Raw genomic sequence first — 26,637 nt, forward strand, 5'->3', positions numbered from 1 at the left:
CATGGGAGCCAAGCCACATCTGTGACCTATACTGCAGCTGTGGCAATGCCACATCCTTAACCCACTGAGCGAGGCCAGGGATCGAACCCACAAACTCATGGATAATAGTCGGGTTCTTAACCCATTGAACCACAACGAGAAGGCCGAGTGTCATGTAATTTAAAATATTGTAATTAGATATGAGAAAAGCTTGGCACCAAATTTCTGACCCATTTACAACAAGCATAAGGATTATAATGACAATAGTTTAGTATTAATCTCATTCCTTACTTCCTCTCTCTTTCCCATCTTTCCCTTTACTTCTCTTGTTGTTTCTCTATTTAAATTTTATTTCATTTTTAAAATTTTTTTTGTCTTTTTGTCTTTTTTTAGGGCCGCACCCGCAGCATATTGAGGTTCCCAGGCTAGGGGTCTAACCAGAGCTGTTGCTGGCGGCCTACGCCAGTCACAGCAACACCAGATCTGAGCCACGTCTGCAACCTACACCACAGTTCACGGCAACGCCAGATCCTTAACCCACTGAGCAAGGCCAGGGATCGAACCCGCCACCTCATGGCTCTTGGTAGGATTCGTTTCCATTGTGCCATGATGGGAACTCCAAAATTTTATATTATTTTAATAAACTGCTCAAAAGTACTAGTTTCAATCCAGGTTCTACTACTGACTAGTTGTGCAATCTTAGGTCAATGACTTAATGTCCTAAACCTTCATTTTCTTATCTGCAGAAGGATCAAACAAGGTTCACAGACATGAACAGAGAGATTCTAGATGTATAGAAAGAGGTTCTCCCTATGGATCACCTACTTATTATCATTACTTTTTTTTCTCCCCTCAAGTGGCCTTAAATAATTTTGGGGAAAGGGTTGATCAGGGTTTTAAAATGTGGAGCAGTGAGGGTCCATGCAGTGAACAGTGCCAGCCTCAAGGAGGAGTGGACAGAACTCAGTGTCCTCCTCAGGGCTTTCTGCATTGGGCATTCCCATGAGACTTTTGTTTAACAAAAGGGATCTATTACCTAAAAAGTTTTGGACTCTATGATGCAAGGTTTTCTGCCTCAACATTTGCTTTTAAATTACTCATTTTCAAGAGCGTGCACACCTACCTCAGTGCTGTGGCTAGAACTCTAGCCCTCCCAAAGAGATGTTCACATCTTAACCCCAGTACTTGTGACTGTGACCTTACTTGAGATCAGGTGAAGATGAGGTCATATGGATTTCAGATGGGCCCTAATCCAGTATGACTGATGTCTTTATAAGAAGTAGAAAAGACAGAGGAAATTCACACACACACACACACAAAATGGCATATGACAGCAGAGATAGAGATTAAATTGTAGCTATAAGCCAAGGAACACCTGGGCCCACTAGAAGGCAGAAGAGGCAAGGAAGCTCCTCCATCAGTGGCTTCAGAGGGAGCCTGGCCCTGCTGACATCGGAACTGCAGATGTGGCCTCTTGGACTGAGAGAATAAACTTCTGTTGTTTAAACTATGAGGTTGTGGTTTTTTGTTACGACAGCCCTAAAAACCCTAGAAGATATCAGCAGCCCTCATACCCCAAAGGGTGCTGAGACTGAAGAAAGAGGAACTTTTTATCTCTACAAGGAGGATCCTCTGGTGCGGAAGCATCGGATGTGCAGGAAGATATGGTAGCGCGGCCAGTGGTACCACACTCACTAGGCACTTCCTCTCTGGCTTGGCCACCAGAGTCTGGGGTGTTTCTGCCCTAAACCATTGAGGGCTGGACCAAGATTGTGCACTTCACTGATGGGGTGCTCTGAGCGACTGCCCCACAGTTCCCTAACTACATCCTCTCTAAAGGGACACGGCTAACACCCTGCAGTGCTCTTGTTCCCAGGGGAGATGTTCCCAGTCAGCTGCAACTGGCAGTCGGGTGGGATACCCTTTACTCTGCAAAGGAGAAAGACGGCCCTTCACTCGGTCCAACTGGCTACTCCTTCTGGGATACATGCCTTAGCCTCTTCCCCTTGACGCTCACTGATCCTCGAATTCATATCTTTCTGGGACTATTTCTCAGTTAAGCTTTGCAGATTCCCACTCATCCTCTGAGATTTAACTCAATGCTATATCCCGCAAATGTCCGTATAAGAAGCAGAGAAGACAGACACTCCCCTATCTCTGGCATGTTGGTATTGCCAGTGAGTATACTCTGCCTTGTTGTACGCTGATTGCAAATATCTATTCCTCTCTCTCTCCCTGCACCCCCCACCTCGCCATTCACCCGTTGGGTCCTGAGAACACAGCAGTGAGATAGACATAGTTCCGGCTCACACAGCTTATAGTCCAGTGGAAACCCAGACTATCACTAACAAAAGTAAGAATATTAAATTGTTACAATAGTCAAGACATGGAGGCAACCTAAATGTCCATGGACAGAAGAATGGATAAAGAAGATGTGGTACATATACATATATAATGGAATACTATTCAGCCTTCAGAAAGAGAAATAATGCCATTCGTAGCAACAAGCATGGACCTAGAGATGATCATACTAAGTCAAGTAAGTCAGAACAAGAAAGACAAATACCATATAATATCACTTATTTGTGGAAACGAAAATATGGCACAAATGAACTTATCTATGAAACGGAAGCAGGCGCACAGACATAAAGAGTAGACTTGTGGTCGCCAAGGGGAGGAGGGTGGAGGAGGTAAAGACGGGGAATTTGGGATTAGCAGTTGCAAACTATCATATGCCGGATGGATAAACAAGAAGGTCCTACAGGGAGCTATATTCAATATCCTGTGATCACCCATAATGGAAAAGATTACAAAAAAGAATGTTTATATACTTAAAACTGAATCACTTGGCTGTACAGCAGAAATCAACACAGCATTGTAAATCAACTATATTTTAGTAAAAAAGAATATTATTACAAATGTAATACTAATATTGATTTAATACAGTGACTAAACACGTATTATGAGGTGGACACTGTACTTAAGCCTTTATATTCATGATCTCATTGAATCCTCACAAGTTCCTACAAAGTAGGTGGAATGAGCCTACATGAGGGATGAGGAAACTGAAGCTCCGGGGTAAGTACCCGCCTGAGGGGATGCGGCTGGACCACAGAGGGAGCTGGACTTCAACCCAAACTATCTGATTCTAGCCTGTCCTCACAACCATGCCTATGCTGCTTCTTTTGGAAAATGAGAACAGAGCCATGATGCTCTGACAGGAGAGGTAGAGAAGGCAGGGTGTGCCCAGGAGAGTCCCAGGCAGCCCTGGTGTTGAGAGAGCTTGACCCACCCTTCAGGATGGTGAGCTTCCTGCGAGGGGGCAGAGGGGGGCAGGGGGGCAGGGCAGAGGGTGGAGGAGGATTCATTTATGTTTATGGAAGTAAGCTTTCCCTAGAGTGAGTCAGAGGGTGCTCTGCATACAGTAGGTACTTAATAAGTGTCTACTGCATTATCAGGAGAGCCCAGAGATGTTAGTTCCTTATACAAAATTCTGTAAGATGTTTAGGTAGAAAAGCCAAATAAATAGATGCTATACAAAAACATTTCCCAGTATTTCCTTCATTGTCCCTTATCCTTCTCACTTCCCCTGCACCCCCAAGGGGAACAAGTCTATCTTTTCTGATCTTTGAGAGAGCTATGAGAGAGACATAATGAGGTTACTGATGCGAGTATAATTTAAGGTGCTACGACCCAGGTGTCACGTCAAGAGGGCTTGGAGAATCCACACACACATCTGGACAACAGCGTGGTTTCCACTTTACAGGACATCTACGAAATCCCCAGGCCAGTCCTACAGCTCGGCTAGTTTCTAATTCCAGAGTTGAGCGGACATAGAAATGTCCTGATTCCTTGAACAAAGGGGCTGTGATGCTGTCCACAAACCCAGCTCACGTTACAAGTGGGGAGAATGGAATAGAAGAAACAACCTTCTGACTTAAAATTGCTTTCACTGCATCCTCTACTTCCTCCTGATTGTCGAGGTCAACAGTCCAAACGTGTGGCCGGCCGATGAAAACTTCAGCATAAGGATGCTGGGAAGTCAGCTGGAAAAAAAAAAAAAGAAACAGAATGTCTCGGTCTCACGAGCGCTGATTTTTTATGCCTTTAGTGATGGGTAAAGCGTTAGGCTTTTTACAGTTCTGGGTTGTACCTGCGTAGGTCACAAGTCATTTTTATCCTTCCCCTTGACGATCTGAATCTCTTAAGCACCCCATAAGCAGATACCAATAAAAAACAGAGGGCATCAGCTTTTCTTTTCTTTTTTTTTTTTTTTTCTCTTTGTCCCAGCAGGACATCCACTGGGTCCCCCTAAGTCAGAACCACCTGGATGTGTGCTGACAGGTAAGGAAACCTAGGCTGCAAGGTGTAACTGGCTGGACACTAGCAGTGGCTATGGGTGTTAAATAGGTCCATATGGGACATTTTGAAAGGCAGACACCCAGGCTGTCTTAGACCCTCTGTGCTGGGATCCTGGGTACTTTGGAGGGGCTTTTAGGAGTCCAGGGTCCCAGGAGGGCGGCATGTGGGCCATGGCACTGCCTGAGATCACGATGGTGATGGTGCCACATCTTGAATTTCACTTGGGAAAAAGAGTTAGAATGTCATAGCCAGGTGACATGGAGGCTAGTATAGGGGGCTGCAACCCCCCAAATCACACCAAATCAGGAAATAATGAACATTTTTAACCTGAGTCATACCCCGGCCCTGAAGAACCACCTCAAGCAACCTAGGATCTGTTATAAAACACTGGTTAAGACAGATAAGAATGTATAAGAAAATTATAGTAAAGGCGTTAGATGCTTTAAAGGAAGGACAGGTAATGGCACATAGGAAAGGTGACAGGAAGAGAAATAATGCTACCAGGAAAACAGAGAATTTCGGAATGATCATTAGCATAACATTGGAGCCTTAATAGTTACAGAGACAATTTGCAATCAGAAAATCAAGGAAAGGCAGCTTTTGTTCTAAAGGAGGTTTTATTTTAGGAACAAAGGGTAGCCAAAGAAACCCAGTGGAATAGTGGGAATTCTTCGTTCTTGAAGAGCCCACTCTTAAGACAGCTAAATTTACCCCTGAAACTGATTCCCACCTTTATCTCTGTTTCCCTTTAAGGTTGTGATCTAAAGGGAGCGCTCTGGACACCTGAGAGCGTGTATTCAGTTTTCACCACAATGGGGGTGCTGCCCTCAACCCAAGGATGAGGACCAGGATGCCAGATGCCCTGAGATGTGCATGACAGTCCTGGCCAGCACGGAGCTGTCCGCTCCCCACAGTCCTTCACATGCCCCGCCAAACTTTCACGTGCGTTCACAGAATCAAACTCTTTGGCACAGTTTGAACACACATTGACTTTTCCAGGAACATAACTGCCATGTACATCAAAGGATGTTTATACTCTGTTTTATTTGGAATCTCACCATCAAGCCGTTACCATTTCAGAAAAATCGTGGCAACAAAGTCAACGCCACACAGATGATGTGGGTCTCCAGGACAGCCCCCCCAAACCAGCTGCCACATTTATAGCTGTCACATTAGTGCCAATTGCATGTGTGTGTATCTATGTATAGGCACTCTTTGGTTTTTAGATTTTTTTTTAATTTTTTTTTTTTACCTTTTTAGGGCTACACTCAGAGCATATGGAGGTTCCCAAGCTTGGGGTCCAATCAGAGCTGCAGCTGCCAGCCTACACCACATCCACACCAACTCAGGATCTGAGCCATATCTGCAACTTTCACCGCAGCTCACAGCAATGTCAGATCCTTAACCCACTGAGCGAGGCCAGGGAACGAACCCATGTCCTCATGGATCCTAGGTGGGTTTGTTCACCACTGGGCCATGAAAGAAACTCCTAGGCACTATTTAGCTTCTCATTCCTAACATCGAGTATGGGCACAAAGGGCTGACCACAGCGTTTGAGTCCTCTTAAATACAAACTTACTCATTATGAGGCAGAATGAGAAACCACGACGCCTTCTGGTGTGGTTCTTGGGTGTGGTGTGGTATTTCTGGACTGTATATACACAAAATATCTATTACCTTTTCTGTTTTTTAGGGTTTTTTTTTGTTTTGTATTTTTGGTCATGTCTGTGACACACAGAAGTTCCAGGGCTAGGCATTGAACCAGTGCCACAGCAGCAACCCAAGCTGCTGCAATGACAACGCTGGATCCTTAACCCATTAAGCCACCAGATAACTCCTCTATTACCTTATAGTAAAGTATTTAACTTTTATTTCTCTCTCATACTAGAGTTAGAGAATCATTCCTTTTTAAAATTACAAATGTTAGCAGGACATATTATTTATGAATTTTATTTTAGGAGGGAAAAGTAGATGTTACAATACACTTAGAATTAAAAAAGGTATTGGGTCTGGAAGGGTGGAGGCTCTCTTTTTCCCTTCAGACCCCAATATACTCAGACCCCAATATACTCAGAGGACTGGATGATTCAACTGGCATCTCTCCATGCTGCTCTTGGCCACAAGTCTTGTGTCCTACCCCACCAATGGTGTGTGTGTGTGTACTGCTCAGGGTGGGAAACCCGGAATATGACTTATTGGCCCTCCACTGGCACCCATATGTGGAAATCCTGGGCCTTGGAGGTGCAGGTATCCCAGTCTCTGCTCCTGCCTCCTCTGCTGGACTTATACCTGCTGCCAGCCCGTCCAGCTCCCCATCTGTCTAACATGCAGAGTGCCTGAAGACTCATGGAGCTGGGGGAACATCCTTTTTTTTTTTTCCTGGTCTTTTTAGGGCCGTACCCATGGCATATGGAAATTTCCAGATTAAGGGCAGAACTGGAGCTACGGCTTCCAGCCACAGCCATAGCCACAGCCACTTGGCATCTGAGCCGAATCTGTGACCTACACCTCAGCTCATGGATCCTTAATCCACTGTGCAAGGCCAGAGATTGAACCCAAGGCCTCACAGACACTAGATGGTTTTTTTTTTTTTTTTACTGCTGAGCCATGATGGGAACTCCTTGGCACATATTTTAGATTGAGCACATATCAGTGAAGCCCCTGGTTGTGCTAGTCACCTGTACAGACATTATTTTTCAGGTTTCCTGTGTATCAATAAGGATTCTGATGTTTAGAGAGGCTTACAATTTCCCAACACCATGTAGCCAGAAAGGAGCAGAGCAAATTCAAATCAAGATTTTTTTTTTTTTTTTTTTTTTTTTTTGCCACCTCTGCAGCATGCAGAAGTTTCTAGGCCAGGGATCGAACCCGAACCACATCAGTGACAATGCCAAATCCTTCACTGCTAGGCCACCAGGGAACTCCATAAATCTAGACCTTTCAACAACTTAGTATCTTCTGACAAAAGAGGAAGAGCGGTATTTTAAAAGATGCTATGAGAGTCGAGAGCAAGCGAGCCAGCAGGAGGTGGTTCGCCTACCCGAGCGGAGCAATGCCTAAGTCAAAGGAACTTGTTTCTTCAAGCTCTTCTGGCAGCGATTCTGACAGTGAAGTTGACAAAAAGTTAAAGAGGAAAAAGCAAGTTGCTCCAGAAAAACCTGTAAAGAAGCAAAAGACTGGTGAAACTTCAAGAGCACTGTCGTCCTCCAAGCAGAGCAGCAGCAGCAGAGATGATAACATGTTTCAGATTGGGAAAATGAGGTATGTCAGTGTTCGGGACTTTAAAGGGAAAGTCTTAATTGATATTAGAGAATATTGGATGGATCCAGAAGGTGAAATGAAACCAGGAAGAAAAGGTATTTCTTTAAATCCTGAGCAGTGGAGCCAGCTGAAAGAACAGATATCTGACATTGATGATGCAGTAAGAAAACTGTAAAATCAGAGCCATATTAAAACTTGTACTGTCCTAGTTGTTTTATCTGTCTTTCTACATTGGCTTTTGTTTTCTAAATGTTGTTTTCCAAGCTATTGTATATTTGGATTGCAGAACAGTTTGTAAGATGAATACTTTTTTTTTAAATGTGCATTATTAAAAATGTTCTGAGTGGAGCTAATTGTCAGTTTTATTAAGGAGGATTGCTTTTGTGTCTACCACCTGGTGTGAAATAAAATCAAGTAATACAATCTTAACTGTTGTGGCCTTCTTTGATCAAAAGAGTTGGTATTAAGGCCAAAAATTAACAGTTTATAGACCTTTTAGTTTCAACTCAGCTTTTACATTCAAAAGAATGTACATTGTGTTGAATTGACTTTTGGTTTGTGAAATTCATAGTGGATCTATAGTCTTCTAACCAAATGTCTGGACTGGTTTGGTTTTTTTTTTTTCCCCAACCCCAATGATACTTCTCTTTCCCCTTTTTCTTTTACTTCTAATAACTTATCTTGTCATGTTCAGCTTTTATTTTGCTTTTTGCTCTTTTTCTTGAATATATTATGCTAATTTGGAAAGTCCGAAACTGTCAAAATGTTAGTTAATAAGGTACTTGTAATTAAAATATGAGACTACAATCACTAATTCTACTGTATTAAATATTAGAAGATATAGTTTGATAAACAACATGGCTTGTATGAAAACTGAGCAAGTAAGTGTATGTCATTAACTGTAGTGTTCTGTGTAGTTACTGCTTAGTCTGCAGAAATTAATGACTTCGATGTCTGATTTGCTTTCACTTATATTCACCATGGGATGATGTCTATAAAATCAGATACTGTTAAATTAGATTAGGATTTAATAAAAATTATGAAAGCTTACTGGCCTAACATTTTATTTTATAACATTGAGTATGGATTATATATATAGCCAGAGATATCACTGAGCTTTATTCTCATGGTAGATGTTGTGGTCAGTTTTTAGAGGAAAGAACATATAGAGCATATACTTGTGTTTTTTGGCCTTTGCTTCAGTAGACTTGGTTCTTTTGCAGTTAATCTACTGAACGATGGCATTCTAGACTTAATGTTACTAAGTTTTAGCACTCTGAAGTGGTTTTCATTGAACCATAATGATGAAGCAGACACAGATTGAGGCACAGATTTCAGGGGCTTTGCAGCAATAAATAGGGCATGGCGTGCCTTAGGAAAAGAGTGTAGGTAGGGGAACTATAACAAATTAAAGAAAGTGGCAGTGAAGAAGGAATTGTCTTCACACTAAATGATATCACATGATATTTTGATCACATTGTAAGACACAGTTCTAGATAGAATAGTAAAAAGAGAGGTTTAACGACATGTAAAAAAATTCTTGATGACTTTATTTTTGGTAGTTAATCTCAGTGGTTACTGCCGTATCAGAGAGTTGCGCTGTTATGCCAAGTTTGATTGCTATATCTAAAACATTTTGTGGTAGAATTGTCAAGGGCTTGATTTCAAAACCATCTGCCAGGGCATATAGTTAGCAGTTGTTTTCTGGCAGCTGTTCTAAGTATTTCTTTCACGTTTTTAAGATTTTTGAAAGTTTTTTTTTAGCAGTAACCCTAATATGTGCTTAATTGGGAAAATAAATCCTCTTTTCTGTTATTTTAGCCTTCATTAAATAATAGGTACCAAAGTGTTCAGAATATGTATTTTAGACAAATCATACTTGATTGAAAACTTTCCCCTTATTTTGGGAACATAGTATATGTCCCAGTTAACTGAATTGGGTAGATCTGTAAAGTATTCCTTATTATATATACAGAAAGGGTAGTTAGAACACAGAACTTTGATTTTGGTATAGATGAAGAGGGAGTAATGAGTAAATTTCCTAGGTTTATGTGAAATTAGGAGGTGTACGCTTTCTGAAGCAATCTAATACAGAGATGGTGCTGAAATCTGTTACCAAGGCATTCTCTAGTTGTTTAGCATCATGTCATTAAAACTTTCACACAAGGAGTGTTTCTCTGGCAGATTTTAAGGTTACTACTAAATTCATTTCAATTCATTACTGAAATGAAATATACAAAAATTAATGATCTCTTAGAAAAGGGTAGAAAAGGATGAGAACTGGGTTGAAAGAAGAGACAAAGTAACTTGTACTGGAAAGAAAAGATATAGGGTACTTCTCTTTTCTGTTTAAACTTTATCTTCTTGGTAAGATTTCTTGAGGAGACAGTGGTTTCTTACCTTGTAATGCCAGGATGAATTTAATTCTTGCCAGCCCTTGGGTGTGCTCAGTAGCAGGGCCTTTCTAATGGGTTCTTCCTCTTTGTCTTATTAAAGTACAAGCAGCATTTGACCAATTTCCAATGCTCTTGGCATTTTAAAGAACAACCGCTAAAAAAAAAACTTTATAATTTTATTATCTTTTGCTTCATAAAATGCTGAAGAATTTATTTTAAAGAAAACGCCTACCTCATTAGCTAGTCAAGATGCTGTGATGGTCAACCTATCCTACCTAATGTGTTTAGGAAAAAAGAATGAGCAAGAAAAGTATGTACGTCCTGGCTTGGCTATTGAGGGAAAAAAGAGGAAGAGTTGAGTATTAATTATTTAAGTATTCCTGATGGTGGGAGTATGTTGGAAGAGTACTGTAAAAGTTTGAATTTTTTAAAAAGCGCTAATATTTAGGTATCTCTCCTGAAGTTCTTTGCAACTCACTTTTTATGGAAATTAACCCAGTGAAACACTCAAAAGTTTTTGCTTTTTTTTTTTTTTAAGTGGTGTTTTTCCAGATAAACTCTAGGGGTAAACATTCACATAGTAACAAAAATGTAATTCTGTAATTGTGTAATACCTGTCTGCTTTGTTTGGTACATCTTCCATGGAGATGTCAATGAATATAATACTGCATCTGTGAATATTTTAAATGTTGAAATAAAAATAAGAAATGTGAAAAAAAAAAAAAAAAAAAAAAAAAGATGCTATGAGATCTTAAGACAAAGACCAAAAGAAGCTCAATGAAAACATCAGCTTTTTATTACTTTCTTAAACTTAATAACCTAAAAAAAAAAAAAAAAAAAATCCTAGGACTGAGTTTATGTCTGTATTAGACCTTTCGTGAAGCTGAGCAAATGTCACACTAGTTTCATTTTCGGCCTGGAGAACAAAGCAATTAATTCTTCCAACTGAATCATGGTAAATGTAAGTTGCCATCAATGTCACCATTCAGCCATTCACATGTTAGCAATCTCTTTGCCTTTTGGGGTCCCTGCTTATTTACAAGGTTGCTTTAAGCACTTGGAAAATACAGAGTGCTGAGCCATTATCATTTTGTTCATTTACATTTATTGAGGGTTACTTAATTTTGTGAGTAAGGAATTTTGTGATTCATTATTCCTCCTTGTTAATATATTGAGAACCGTCTGATCTGAGGTACTTCACTGTGTATCAATTAGTAAATTTACTGAACTATAGTTTGTAAAAGTAATGAAAATCTTATTAAATATGAGACGTTACTTCGGAGAGGCTATTAAGTTTCCAAGAAGAACTCAAATTCTGTTTATGTAAAAGGAAATCCTGGGGCCAGAGAATTTCTAATGGCTTACAAAATGTCAGAACAAGAACCTATGAATATGTTTCCCAAAATAAACATCCAACTTATATGAGATTTAATGTATATCTTGAATACATTCTACTTAAGGCATATGGAACTTCTCCCACTGAGTTTGCACACCGTGGTTTTAAAAACGGGTCCAGGAGTTCTCCATCGTGGTGCAGCAGAAACAGATTCGACTAGGAACCATGAGGTTGTGGGTTCCATCCCTGGCCTCATTTAGTGGGTTAAGGATCCAGCATTGCCATGAGCTGTGGTGTAGTTTACAGATGCGGTTCGGATCTGATGTGGCTGTGGCTGTGGCTGTGGCTGTGGCTGTGGCCGGAGGCTACAGTTCCGATTCAGCCCTAGCCTGGGAACCTCCATAGGCCGGGAGTGCAACTCTAAAACAAACAAACAAAAAAAACAACAACCAACAAACAAAAAATGAAGGCAAAGAAGATACACATATGCAATTTATATGGATCCATTTATACGGATTAACTGTTGTTTAGCTTGAAATATTAGCATAGGCACAAGAAAAATAGCTATGCAATTATGTAAGATGTGGTTACAAATTTTCATTTGCTGAGAAAAAAAAGGATCTTTTCTAGGGATTTCTGACCCTTAGAAACCTATAGAAGTGTTACAGCTCTTTCCCAATTAAAAGCATCTTTGTTGGGGGCATTCTGTGAGCTGAAAGAGCAGAGAGGGGTGGCCTACCTTCCCCATGAGGTCAAGGTCACTGGCTCTTCTCAAAGCTGTGTCATGTCACTGGCTACCAGTCTGCTCTCTGCACTGTCTCCAGCAGGGTAGGAAACGGACATCAGATGGAACCTGCCCTCCTGCATAAAGCCAAGTGACCTGCTCGGAGTTTCCCTCTAACTCACCAACATTCATGCTTCTCAAATGCAAAACCCTCCTCTTCTTTTTCCTTTAAAGCCCAGCTTTTCTACCATCCCCCTTCGCAGCTAACCCAGCACATTCTCCACTGGCCCCAGGCCAAGTGAATATCCCCTGCTTAATGTACACAGAGATTTCTCTATGCGTTCCTACTGATGGGGCATCACTCTTATCATGCTTCCATATCAAAATACGAGCTCCTGGAAAACAGGAAATGTGTTTTGATAAATGCCCTCAGTGCAGCGGCCTAGTACCACAGGGGATACAGTGAAAATCTGTCAACTGACCTCTGCACCCCAGCCCTCCCAGGGGAGCTCAGGACTGATGGAGTCATCTGTGTGTGTGTGTGTGTGTTGGGGGGGTCACTTGTTGAGCAGCTGTTCAAAGTCTCCCCCAGTGCCACTGTCGCTAGGGTCTCCTTCTAGCACTGCTGGAACCATGTGAGGGTAGAGGAGCTCTCTACCCTTCTTATGCCACCAAGAATGAAAGCCCTCATCTAATCTCAATAATAAGCAAATTACCGAAGGATCGAAACTGATAGGGTAAAGATATTTTTCTCACCAATTTTTATACTGGCTGATCTGGTCTATGTAACATCACATCATTCGCTGGGGAAAGGTTAGATTGTGTTTGAGTGAGTGTCCTAAATTTTCTTCAGGAAAAAGAACTCCTTTATAACATAGTATTATTAAAATCTTCAGAATTATCAAAATTTAAATTATTATCTACCTCTAATGATCAAGAAGGTGCCAACTGAGTCTAAAGTACTTTTGACGAATCATTTCCGAAAACCTTGTGTGTAGTAACTGCAGTAAGAAAAGAGATGGGTCGCTTTGCTTTTCGTGCATTAAAAAAAAATCGTGATGAAGGGAAAAGGAAATCACCATTGGAACATCACTGTAATCAGAGTAGAAAGCAAGATGCACTGATACACAGTAAAAATACATAAGCAAAAGTTGAAGGAGAACCAGGATATCTGCACGTTCTCAAAGTACTGCCCCCCAGTCTAGAGCAAAAGAATAACCGTATAATGGAGAAAACCAGCACACACTACCGGGATCACTGGTCAAAGTCACTGGCATTGCTGTGAGCTGTGGTGTAGGTCGCAGACATGGCTTGGATCTGGTGTTGCTGTGGCTGTGGTGTAGGCCGGCGGCTACAGTTTCGATTCGACTGCTAGCCTGGGAACCTCCATATGCCACCAGTGCGGCTCAAAAAGACAAAAAGAGATTAAAAAAAGTGCTGTGTGTCACAAGAAGGCTGTTGGACAGCGTCATCCCCAGTAGATGGTACCTAATGATGAGGGCACTGTGGCAACTTGACACTTAAGAGGCTTCCTCCTCACTAGCAGCCTACAGAACAACTTGCTAACTGAGCAGAAATAAGTAAGAAATAAGAAATCAAGCTCATGGTTTCTTGCACACACCTGTTTCTGACTAGATATACCCAGCTTGGTCACTCACATGCTCTAAAATGACTTGTTTATTGTCCCAAATAGAATCCGACTGCCTTTCATGGTGATTCACCCCCCCTCTGTGGATGTTTCAAGAGGACCTCTGAAGGCAATTCAAATAAGGCTTCTGGAAAGGGTTCAAACCCTGGCAGGACTGCCTCTTAAGACAGTGCCTGCTGATGGTGGGCATGCCATTCAGTCACCCCGATACGTCTTTTCTCTCAAGGATGATGATTCTCTAAGGAAAGACCTCACAGCCCACTTTTTAGTCCCTACCGCTCATCATGGAGAGGAGGTTCTTTAAAAACCCCTGTTAATTGGGAGTTCCTGTTGTGGCTCAGTGGTAATGAACCCGACTGGTATCCAGGAGGATGCGGGTTTGATCCCTGGCCCCACTTAGTGGGTTAAGGATCCAGTGTTGCTGTGAGCTGCAGTGTAGGTCATAGACGTGGCTTGGATCCTGCATGGCTGTGGCTGTGGTGTAGGACAGCAGCTGGAGCTCTGATTCGATCCCTAGCCTGGAAACTTCCCTATGCTACACGTGCAACACTAAAAAGAAAAAAGAAAAAAAAAAAAAAAACCAAACCTGTTAACCAGTTGATTTTCTTTTTATGTCTCGTAAACTCTTATCTTTCAGAAAATCAGAGTTTAGTTATGAGAAGCCTGGAGATGTCTGTTCAAATTAAGATGGAGTTGGGGTAGAGTGAAAAGATCCCATATTCTGTAGAGGGACGGAAATAGATTGAAATCCTAGCTCTGCCACGACCCAGCAAGGGGATGTAGTCAAATCATTCACCTCTCTGAGCCCCGGCATGCCCTTGCACTCCTTCCACCCAACATGTGAAACGAGGTTGGTTCAAATGGGCTCCTAGCCCTCAGTGAACAGCGACCATTCATGTTAGTAAATGCAGAATGAGTGTCACAGATGCTTACCTCTCTCAGAGTTGGCTTGCCAATGAAAAAGTCTGTGTTTTTGCTGCTTTTGGGTGGGTTGAACTTGGGATTCAGGAAAGCACATCCATTGGCGATGGCCTCCAGGGGAGCCGGGCCCTCATAAGGGAACCCAAGGCCAACAAACAGCTGTGAAACAGAGAAGCACACCATGTGTAAACACATCAATCTGGACTGGCACTCCGGGCTCAGAGGGAGCTCCTCTGGGCTCCATTCCTATGTGGATGCCTCAGAGACGCTGGAAAGTTCCCAGGTCCTGGGGGTGGGGGTGGGGGTGGGGAGAGGACGAGAAGCCAGTTTACACCAGGAACTGAAAAACATGGCCTTGGACCTTTAAAGGCCCAGGAAGTCACTCGGGTCATTATGAATTCCCCTCCTTGGTCAAAAAGTAAAGCAGTAAGTGTCAGGGTGGGCAGCAGAGGTGGTAGGAAGGTGGGGGGGGGGGTTCCAAAGAATGAAAACGACAACAAAACACAAGACCCGACAATAATCTTTCTGTAACTCACCAGGAGAGAGGACTGGAAAAACACTTGCTTAACTAAACAGAAGGTTTCTTCATTGAACCAAAGGAACAACAGGCCCTTTCAGTGATGCTGGGCAGAGGGACAGAAAGGTCACTTGGCGGTTTGATTACAGTTCAAATGGAGCTGCTTTAAGACGTCGGTAGGTCAGCAAACATGGCTTTTCATAATGGGGTTTTCCCTGGGGGATACCAACATCGTGGCTGTCATTCCTCCCTCAGTGCGGGGAGGGGCGCGGAGCTGTAACCGGACAAGGCTTTCCCTTTCCAGTAAGGAAACTGTGCGTCCTCCCCATGGCAGACAAGAGATGGCAGCACAAGCACATGTCAGAGTCATCCTAGCCACCCAGGCTCAGAGCTGCTCTGACAAAGGGGACTTGCTGCCATAGTTCGGTGGCACTGATTCCTGGGCCCAGACATAAAATGTCTCAGAGAAAGGCCTTTCTGCATATCCTCCCAGGGGGTGTTTCACGCTGGAGGCCGCGGGTCCTGATAGGTAGGGTCAGGCTCAGTGACATGTGCAATCTCTCTCCCCACAGGAAGAAGCCTAGACAGAAATCTCTCTGGTCTTCAAGACACATCAGGTGGCAAAGGATAACTTGGCCCCAGGACGCCCTTCCCTTCTGCCATCACACTGGGAACAGCCACAAGTCAGGCTGCCGAGAGTGAAGGATGCTGCTGAACTGGATGCGGGGGCGGGAGGGAAGCTGGATTCTCCCTTCCCGGGGCCCTCTCCCCAGCAAGCCTGTCATTGCGGCTGCTTTCATTGAACAACCATTTGGAATGGTTCTGCCTACGGAGCCCGGGCCCAGGCTGCCAGGTTCCCTGGGCAACAATGGGAGATGCAGAGCGTGTGTGCCAGGCACAGGGCTGCATGTGCAGCATGGCCCGCGTTAGCCACACTGGAGACTCGAGAGGTTCCTGCAGGGAATTTTGTGGTGAGAGGCCCCTACCCTATGACTGTATGTTCTTTTGCACAGAACAGGATACTTAACCTTTTTTGGGGTGTTTTGGAAGAATAACATCACATCCAGGAAACCCTGAGACAATTCTCAGGGGCATCCACAGAGAGGGATCTGGGGGAGGAGGGAGGCTTTGAGAAGCCAGCAGAGCCCCCACTGCTGCCTAGGTCAATCCTCCTGGAGCAGAAGAAGCAGAGACATGGGGGAGAGGGAAAATGGTAGCGGGAGCCTGGAAGCTGCCTGGCTGGTATGACAAGCATCTCCATCACCATTTGGAGGCCCTGATTTTTTTTTTTTTTGTCTTTTTGTCTTTTGTTGTTGTTGTTGTTGCTATTTCTTGGGCCGCTCCCACGGCATATGGAGGTTCCCAGGCCAGGGGTTGAATCGGAGCTGTAGCCACCGGCCTACGCCAGAGCCACAGCAACGCAGGATCCAAGCTGTGTCTGCAACCTACACCACAGCTCACGGCAACGCCGGATCGTTAACCCACTGAGCAAGGGCAGGGACCGAACTCACAACCTCATGGTTCCTAGTCGGATTCGTTAACCACTGCGCTACGACGGGAACTCCTGGAGGCCCTGATTTTGGATCTCAGTATGTAGCTGACAGAAGTGAGGTTATCAGGAAGAACTTATGTGTACAGTGTTGGCGCAGGGATCAGGATGGTTACCCAGCAGCAGCAAAAGAAATGGAAGGAAGAAGTGGGAGGAACTAGTCCCAAGACATTCCAGCTTTGTTAAATATAAAGAACTCAGGATTACTACCCTTGAGGCTTTTGATCTGTGTGTTCTGGGGCCCCCGGCAGATTTGGGAAGAGGTGTTGGCTCACCAGGGGAAAGAGGACCTCTAGCAGGCTGTGGCTGGGCTCAGGAAACCACAGGGCTTCCAGATCCTAGAGGATGCAGACCCCGGGTCTCTGTGGGTTTTACCAGAGACCCAGAGCCATGAGTGTTTCCTGACCTCCAAAAAATCAGGGCCTGCCATGAAGTGCTGATACTGTCATCAACTCTAAATTGCAAAGAACAACTTTGGAGGAAATGCAGGAAGCATATGCTTGCCTATTTAAATAGAAAATCCTGGAACAAAAAAAATTTAATTAGCTCCTTCAGACCAACCAATCTGAACCCATTAATTAAAAGGATCTGAGGCTGTTGCTTAATGGACTCGAATGTGACCTAGGTTTAATTATATCTGAAAAACAATCTGCACCCTCTCTCCTGCCCTGTCGACAGCAGAAAATCTCAGTTCACATAAAATCAGCACTTGGGGCTACCTCTCTAAAGCCTCACCATTTTAGAAGGAAGCTTAAGCAAATACCACACAATTTCTTGGTCATGAGTTTTCTCGTTACACTAATTAGGATTGCAGGAAAAGCAGTACTTGCAAACACCAAAATAACAGGTTTTTTTTCTTTTTTTTTTTGTCACTCCTGTCAATAAGCAACTTTTTTTTGTTGTTGTGTTTTGCTTTCTTCCTGTATACTCATTACCTGTGACATTATAATAGAGCAGATGTATTAAGGTCAAATAACACACCTGAGGTTTGAATGACAAGAGGACAGGCAGAGAGAGCTCATCACCCTCAAAGGGCAGTCAGTGAGCATTTCTCAACACAGGGATTACCTGCTCTAAAATTTAATATTTCTAAGGAAGAGAGAACAGAAGAGCCATATGTTTTATTTGTGGCCCGGAACTGGGACATTCCTACATGTCGACAAGAGTTCAATAAAACCACTCAGATTTTTCACACTGTGTGAAAGCAGAAACCAAGCTGCTTTACACCCCAAAGTGGAGTAGTTCCCAACACGTATCCTTTAAATGTGGATAAAGGCAGTGCTTAGGAAGACCCCAGGGGTGTGGTCAGTTTCCAGTCTCTTTGGATGGGGAACACCTAGGATAATCCAAAAGAGGAGACTACATGCCTCCAAAATACTTTCCTGACTCTTTTTCATTAGCCAGTTGGGGAGGGGGTGACTCAGGCGGGAGTTTGAGTAATGAATCAGCCTCAGCTTATCCACTAAATTATCAGCACAGAGTGATCAGGACATGGTGATTAAAAGCACAGGCTCTGGGGTCAGGCAGACCTGGTTTCCAATCCCGACTGCACCATTGCCCAGCTCCGGAACTGTTCTTTCTACAGATTTCCTGAGGTCCTTTTATAACAAGAGTCTCTCTAGCTATGGGTCTTAGTCAAGATAACACAAGTTCTCTAAATCTGTTGTTCTATGGGTAAGATGATAAAAGTAATAATAATAATTCCTTATTTCATGGGACTGCTGTGTGGATTCAATGAGGTATTTCGTGGGAAGGATGTACGCCAAGCTTTGGCACTTAGTAAGTGTTCACTAAACTCTAGTCCAAGTTCAAACCCAGGTTTCACTTTACATGCAGCTACACATACATGACCTTGTGTTGTCTAGCTGGAGTTTAGGTCTGCAGAAATTGTGGTTGTGGGGTTTTTATTAATTCAAGTACAGGTGATTTACAACGATTCAGGTGTACAGCAAAGTGATTCAATTACATATCTATATATTCTTGTTCAGATTCTTTTCCATTATAGGTTATTATAAGATATTGAATACAGTTCCCTGTGCTATATGATAGGACCTTCTTGTTTATCTACTTTATATATAGTAATGTGTATCTTTTAATCCCAAATTCCCAAGGCATCGCTTCCCCCATCCTCTTCGGTAACCATATGTTTGTTGTCTATGGCTGTGAGTCTGCTTCTGCTTTGTCAATAAGTTCATCTGTATCACTTTTTAAGATTCCACATAGAAGTGATCTCATATGATGCTTGTCTTTCTCTGGCTTATTTCACCTAGTATGATAATCTCTAGGTTCATCTATGTTGCTGCAAAGTGCCTGTGGGTTTTTATAAGATCTTCAACACCTGCATGTGTATTTATGAGTTCTCAGTGTTTCATAAAGTACCTGCACTAAAAAAAGGGGAGGGGCATTTATTAGAAGAGAGAGAGGGCGTGGTTTACAGCAACTGCCTCATGGAAAGGCCATTCCCATGAGCCACACACTATGGCTAAGCCGTACTTATTTATTCTTCATATAATGATTGGGAATTATTACACTTTTGGTAACAGGTACCCATTTTATACCACTAATCAGCATTCATACAAGGCTGATACGGAGAAAATTTATTTTCCCGACAGGTGATACTTTCATGTAGCCCAAAGGGCCACTCTCTGGATGTCTGTCTTCCCTTTTGCACCCAATGCTGAAGAAAGAGATGACAGAGGCCAAAACATCTTGCATGTGTATTTCGCTATGCCTCTCCTGGGCTCCACAAGCCCCTAACCTGTACTATCTGAAGGCTGTCTCCTAAAGAGCTAGAAGGGCAAAGAAGGCAAAGACAATGATACCTGTGAGCATGTCTAAGCACCCAAGGACAGTCAGCATTGGCAACTTCATGGAGACCAGTCTGCTGGGTGGACTCCCCAGCCATGCCCAGCTACCTAAGGGGGCTTCCAGAAACAAAACAAAAAACAGCAACCTCAAGACCAAAAACCCCTACACTTTGGTTATTTGGAAGTCCCAGCACAAAACCAACTGCATTACAGCCTACACTGCAAATGCATTACCCTGGAGATGGGGAGTAAGAGAGCATTTGGATAAATGTCCAGCTGAGATGCCGACCAGCGTCAGCAGTGCCAGCATGAAATGACTGTCATGAAAACGCAGCTCAGGGACCACCTTCTTGGAGGAGCTTTCTGGGGCCACGCCTCTTACCCCAAGTCCACGTCAGGCTGACCCCTCAACTCTTAGCACGGGCCTAACCCACCACCACAGTCAGATGGGCTCTGTTGGTACCCAGGTCAGAGGATGTTGGTAATGAAGGGCTAATTCACAGAAGAGGCTTAGCACAGGGAAGGCTTAGAGAAAACGGCCACTAGTGTTGGAGTAAAACCCCGTGGTCACACGCACCACAACAACAGGAATGCACTGAATGTGTTAAAACGTGACCATCTGGCTCCTGTCCTGGGCAGTGGGCTCATCGTGTTACTTCCTTGATTTCACAGGTCACAGGGTGACATGTGCCACAGCTGAATGGTTGACCCTGCTTACAGTACCCCATGAGGCTTTCTGTTGGGATCTTTATTTTTATTATTACTCCTCCTACCTGTGTACTTTTCACATTGTTAGTTATCTATTTACCTGTCTGCCTCCTCTACCACACCTGTCATCTCCTGTGGGCACAAGTGGCTGAGCCATCCCTAGATCCAGAGGGCTTGGCCCAAGTCCTGGAATATATTCTGTACTTAAAATACAGTTGTCTGAGAAATGAGCAAAAGAAGAAATGTTACCAGATTAGATCTTTCCAGCAATCAAGAGTCTCTGTGAGAAGAGGCTGAACATTGCTGTGCATATTTGGCTGAGAAGAGATGCCTATGTTCTTGGAAGTCCGAGAGATTTCAGAGTCATACATCTCTACATGCTATATACATATGATGGGGGGAGAGGGGGACAGTAGAGGGGTATGTGTGCATATGTCTATGTACGCACAGCATCTTCCATTTAGTTGGAATGGGAACGACCTCAGGTGCTGGTCGCTAGGATGAAAGCTGCTTGACCGCCTGAGGGTGACTATTTGCAGCATCTGAAGTGGAAATGGAGGAGGGGCTCCGCTTGTTCTGGTGACAGGAACCTTCTCAGCATCTGACTGGTTGAGGACTTGAGACAATTATGTACAGACTAAAGGAAGGAGTCAAGAAGAAATCCACATGCTGAGAAGGTACCTGTCACTGGTCTGCTGTCAGGGAGCTAGGTGTACGGGAGTCTGGCCCACTGGTGGTGGCTGCCCCAAACCCTGGGTTTCTCAGAGAGGTGGTGCAACTGCATCCAAACTCGTGGGGGAGCCACGGTGGATTGGGGGCTCAGACCCGAAGGTGGAATGGAACAGGGATAGTGGGACATCCCGCCTATCTTCCAACCTTGCCCAGGCTTCAAGGCAAATTCCACAGCTAAAGATGATACAGGAGGAAAACAGGACCGCTGTGCCCCGCTTAAGTGCCAGAGGGGGAATGGCCAGAGGTTTGTAGAGAACAGGTGTGCGGCCAAGGGCAGCTGCTTCTTCCTCTGCTTTCCCAACAACAGAATTTGTTCTCAACTTTTATTATTATTATTTTTTTGGACATATCTGTACCATGTGGAAGTTCCCAGGTCAGGGATCAAATCTGTGCCACAGCAGCGACCCAAGCCACAGCAGTGACAACTCAGGATCCTTAACCAGTTGCACCCCTGGGGCACTCCTGTCCTCAACTTTTGACTGTGAGAAAGGGAGGCACCCGTACAGGCTCGTTCCAAATGCTCCTCCAACACAGTGTGGGGTGCAAAGCCCCCATTCTGTATGGAAATTCTCCCTTTGAGACTAGGGGAGGTGAGCAAGAAGAGGTGAAAATTAGGAAGGGTAAGAAAGAAATCATGTTCAGAGAGATGAGGATTTAAGCCAAAAATAAAAACATGACACACCTAGTCCATCCTTATTTGCTGGCTTGAATCGCACTCATGGAGCTTGCTGGCCTGAATGCTGTGTTTATGGTCTTCTGATAAATAATGAAGGCAGGGAGTTCCTGCCGTGGCTCAGCAGGTTCAGAATCTGACTAGCATCCATGAGGATGTGGGTTTGACCCCTGGCCTCTCTCAGTGGGTGTAAGTCACAGCTGTGGCTCGGATCCCGAGTGGCTGTGGTTTAGGCCGGCGGCTATAGCTCTGATTTGACCTCTACCCTGTGAACTTTCATATCCTATGGGTGCAGCCTGAAAAAAATACAAAAAATAGACCAAAAAAAAAAAAAAAAAAAGAATGAAGCCTACCTGATATGCCTTTTAGGAGGGTCTTCAAGATTTAACAACCTCCTAGTTTTTTTTTAAGCCTGGACTTGAGGGTTAACCCAAATCCCTCCAGTCTCCACAGGCTTCTGCCAATGGTGCCTCGGCGCCCAAAGGCACCAGGACAAAATTCTGTTGAGCAGAGGGCTTCCTGGGCTTGGTGCAGAGATTCAAAGAAGGTTCATAAAGAAAAACAATGAGTCAGAAGCTGATCATGCATTAATCATTTCAATCTGTCTCTAGACCTCGAGGGGCAACCTCCTCGCCTCCCTCTCCCCGAAATGAGTCTGAGGAGCACGAATCCCATTCTCTCCACACACGTTTGCTTTCTGGCATCCCCAGTTCTCCACTTTCAATGTGGATTGGAATAAATCGCTTTTAAATTGCTCAGAGACACTGAGGAAGGAGTTAGAGGCAGAGGGGGTTATAAATGCAAAGCCTGACTAGTCTTTAGTATCATTATTCCAAAGCCCAAGATTCATTCATTTCGGCGCCTGCTGCTGTGTTCTGGGTATAAGGGGAGGCTCAGAGATACACTGCCTCATTTTCATCATCTTTGCCAACTGTTTTAGCCATGATTCCACCTGGAGTGCTGTAATATATTCTAGTCAGATGAGCAGGCGATACAGAACGGGATCGGTGACATACTCTGAAGGTACCAGTTTTTCAAGGACAAACTGATGCCCCTAAAACTCAAAATTTCAGCTATGATTCTTGGTTTACAGGCAACCTTGAAGGTCATGGCCTGGGCCTTCCAGCCCTCTTCTCTGTTCCTCACCAGACAGCAGGAACCTCAGCTTCAGCCTGTTTCCCATTCACTGACAGGGTAAGTGGATGGTTGGTAAGGAAGAGTTCTTTTAAGATCTGCATAGCTGAGTAAGACATTCACGAGGCTGAGGTAATAGAAGCGTGTGAGACAGTAATGACACGCTGCGGAGACCTAGCCCTGCCAAACTTCAAGGAGCCTGAGCTTTTCCTACCATCTGATGTGGGGAGAAGTAAAATGAGGCAAATGGCAAAAGGCAAAAATAGCACTGCTGCTACAGAACCCGGACATTGGAATGATTCTAAAATGTCATCTCAAGACAGAAGGTGGACGGAAAGCAACCGTGCGCACTGGGGAGCGCCCTTCACTCCGGGACGGCCACCAGACTGCAGACAACCTTGTAAGGAAATAACACCTTAATTAAGCAAACCAGATCTTTGGCCAAGGAGAGAAATAATTTACTGATCATGGCATCACACAGGACTTGGGAGGTAGGAATGATCAAATGCGCACACACGCACACACACACACACACAGAGAGACACGGAGAAACCGAGGCGCGCGCGCGCAAACACACACACACACAGACACGGAGAAACCGAGGCAGGAGGGACATGCGGATTCCCTCAGCTGGTGAGTATCTGCTGAATGCTCTTAAGTGTGCATGTTTATTCATGAGGACGGTATTAAGTCAAGGGCCTCTCAGGGCTGAAACTTGCAATAAAAAAATCATTTGTCAGGGTGACTTCCAAGGTGACCTCAGGGGCTGGGGACAAGACCAGCTCTAGTCTATTTCCTCTTGTTTAAGATAAAGTTAACTGTAATACCTGCCATGCCTACCTCTCAAAGCTTTTGTGAGAGGTAAACAGGACAGCACATGTGGATACACTTTCTAAAATAGAACTATCACGCACTAATCAGAATGCTATTATGCCATAGCCGCTCATGCACTCCCTCCTTCCCCAACCTTGAAAATGAAAATGCAATCAGTCAGGGACCCGAGCTGCAAAATTCACTCTTGATGAGTTTCCCTCTGCTTGAGGAAACATGAGTGCAGGGATCACACTTGCTTTTCTTCACTCCTGTAACCTTCGCACAATGCCTGGCACACAGGAGCTGCTCAATAATTTTTTTTTTTCTTTTTAGGGCCACACCCATGGCATGTGGAAGTTCCCAGGCTAGGGGTTGGATTGGAGCTGTAGCTGCTGGCTTATACCAGAGCCATAGCAACTTGGGATCAGAGCCACAACTGCAACCTGCACCACAGCTCATGGCAATGCCAGATCCTTAACCCACTGAGCGAGGCCAGGGATTGAACCTGCATCCTTATGGATTCTAGGCAGGTTCATAACCCACTGAGCCACAATAAGAAGTCCTAAATATTTTTTAAAATTCACAAATAAGAGCTTATTAATAAAGGTGAGGGAGTTTAATGCCTTAAAGTGCTAGCCAATCTGTCAAGGTCAAACTCTGTCTATTTGCAAATCCTCTGTTGTCACTGGGTATGTTCATGATAGAAACACAGAAAAGAAAGATGCCCCCATGGTGTCAAAACGTCACATTCATCAAGCCACTAAAATGATTTTCCGTCAGTGGCTCCCCCTAGTTACCTACACTACGGGGCCTGAATTCTATGTCTGAGACAATCAGACCCTCAGCCCCTTATCACATTTTATCTTCCAGTAATTCCCAGACTTAGACTCGCTGGGTTGGTGTCTTGACCCTCCTGAAAGTGTCGCCTCCACCTCTGCCAGGTGACTCTCACTCCTGTCTGTCCCAAATGCCACGGGCATCCACACTTGACCCATCTGTCATCTCTTAAACCTTTCATGATGCCCTCTCTGCTCCTTAAGACCTCGAAGACTCTTCCTTTGTTTGAACATCTTCAGTGTCCAGTACAAACTGTTTCCACAAGGAGATGTGATGTGAAGACAGGTGGGGGACCCATCTGTGAGCAGAGGCGACTGGGGAGGTGGGGAAGTTAAGTGCCCAGGCTTCCCGGGAAGGCTGCCGCTCTCAGAGTTCTGATATCTTATCTGTCCCATTTGTCACTGTGTCCCCAGCCCCTCACTTGACACCTGGCACAGAGCAGGTCCTCAGTAAATTCATTTTAAACAATAGCAACCTCCTTCCACAATTCATTGACTTTTAAGCTAGAGTCGGTATAGAAAATAACTGACCAGAAATGATCTGAAGGTCAGCTGTACCATGGAAAAGAAAGCACAGAAGATCCTGGTCACATTTTCAATGTCAACAGAAACAGACCTCTGCACAGCATCACTGATGCATTTACCTTGGTTTCACGGAGAAGAAACTGCAGGTCCCGTCCACTGAGGATCCCGTGGTTTTTCACGTAGCTGGGGATGTTCTTTGTGCTGGAGCCGTAAACAGTGGCGTGGACTTCCATGTACGTGTGAATGATGTCCAAGTAGAGCTTCTTATTCTAAAGAGGAGACACAGGAGAAGGTGTTTCTCTTTTCCTTCTTGTAAAAACCTGTCTCATAGCTGGAGGCCACAGAGACAGGAGTTCTTTCTTTTTTTCTGTCTTTTTAGGGCCACACCTGTGACATACAAATGTTCCCAGGCTAGGGGTTGAATTGGAGCTGCAGCTGCTGGTCTATACCACAACCACAGCAATGCCAGATCTGAGCTTTCGACCTACACCACAGTTCACAGCAACACCAGATCCTTAACCCACTGAGCGAGGCCAGGGATCGAACCTGTGTCCTCACGAATACTAGCTAGATTCATTTCCGCTGAGCCACATCAGGAATCACGAGATAGGAGTTCTTAACACGGAGATTGCAGGAACTTGGCAATCCATCTCTAAAACTCCTTTCCAAAGTCATCTGACTGCATTGAATTTTGGGGTCAAAAACAGACATGTGGATGCTTCATAATTTGTAAGAAGAAACATACGTTATGTAGCAACATATTACTGAATATCGACCACAGCCCAAGGCCAAGTGTTTTGATGTATTGCTCTCATCTTATAAATTACCAGGGACCCAACACTTGGCTTTTGACTTCTCCTCCTTCTTGGGGAGGAAGTTTGGGAAAGGAAAGCCCAGAGAAGGCAGCAGTTGGACTGGAATATTTATCCGGAGACGCTAAGCAGTCCCCGAGGAACACAGACACCCCCAGCTCTTGCCAATAGTTCTCGTGATGATTAATTCGTATTGTCAGAACTGGATCCCACCTCTTTGGGATCATGGGGAGACACGAGTTTCCCACAACATGTGCTGATTGACCTAGCAGATGGAGAGATAATGAGAATACCCAGGTACGCAAAAGTGGGGGAAAAAAAAGATGAAATGTAAACTCCAATGAGCTCTGAAACATTTAAGAGCAGTTTTACTTTTCTCAGAAGCAAAACAAAATCTCTGTAGTTGTAGGCACTGAATTTTCAGGCACATTTTCTAAATCAGAACCACCTGTGAGGCGGAAGTGAGCCCCCCCTTTCCTGTCCTGTTTCCGTAGGACTAAGTCCCACAAGCTGAATTTTGTGGGTTGCCTTTTTTTTTTTTTAACACATTTGAAAGATTTAAGTTCTATAATGTTTTCCAGTTGTATAAAATTGGGACAAGGTTTTCCCATTTGAAGCCTGTTTTCACACACTCCAGGCAAGTGTAATAATAGCCAGTTTTGTGACCTAAGACCACCAGGGACACGGGGGTGTGGCATCAGCAGGCACAGAGCACAGGATGGGGAAGCTGGCTCTGAAGAGGGGGGTGCAGTAGCACCCCTGGGGGGGGCCCTCACCCTGCCTTGGGTGGGGCAGCTCCTCAGGCAGCTGGAGCCTCCACTAGTCGGGGTCTGCCCTCTGCCTCCACCTCTCTGGTGAGGGTATTACAAAGCACTCAATTTGGGGGGACAAGTTTCAAATCATG

The 26,637-nt window shown here is 44.2% G+C and overlaps 2 protein-coding genes across 12 annotated transcripts in view; one reads left to right on the plus strand and one right to left on the minus strand.

Annotated features, from left to right (window-relative positions):
• MGAT5 (alpha-1,6-mannosylglycoprotein 6-beta-N-acetylglucosaminyltransferase) overlaps positions 1–26,637 on the minus strand; it is a 372,876-nt gene that overhangs the window by 24,701 nt on the left and 321,538 nt on the right. For 10 of the 11 annotated variants that reach the window (XM_021075187.2, XM_021075189.2, XM_021075184.2 and 7 more), the window contains 3 exons: positions 25,041–25,190; positions 14,640–14,786; positions 3,909–4,025 (listed from right to left, as the gene is read on the minus strand). In XM_021075187.2, coding sequence (XP_020930846.1) covers positions 3,909–4,025; positions 14,640–14,786; positions 25,041–25,190 — 414 coding nt within the window. Of the gene's footprint in view, positions 1–3,908; positions 4,026–7,340; positions 13,443–14,232; positions 14,787–25,040; positions 25,191–26,637 lie in introns of those variants that run through there. The other variant, XR_014830585.1, reaches the window with a different exon arrangement.
• Positions 7,341–8,031, plus strand: LOC100512195 (activated RNA polymerase II transcriptional coactivator p15). The gene has a single exon (XM_005671620.4). It carries the CDS (start codon positions 7,394–7,396, stop codon positions 7,775–7,777), a length of 384 nt encoding a protein of 127 aa, XP_005671677.2. The 5' UTR covers positions 7,341–7,393; the 3' UTR covers positions 7,778–8,031.

Source organism: Sus scrofa, chromosome 15 (assembly GCF_054392235.1).
Source record: "Sus scrofa isolate SSC_HxYL_T2T_F1_AM1 chromosome 15, Sscrofa_HxYL_maternal_Yorkshire_Landrace_v2.0, whole genome shotgun sequence".
Taxonomy (NCBI): Eukaryota; Metazoa; Chordata; class Mammalia; order Artiodactyla; family Suidae; genus Sus; species Sus scrofa.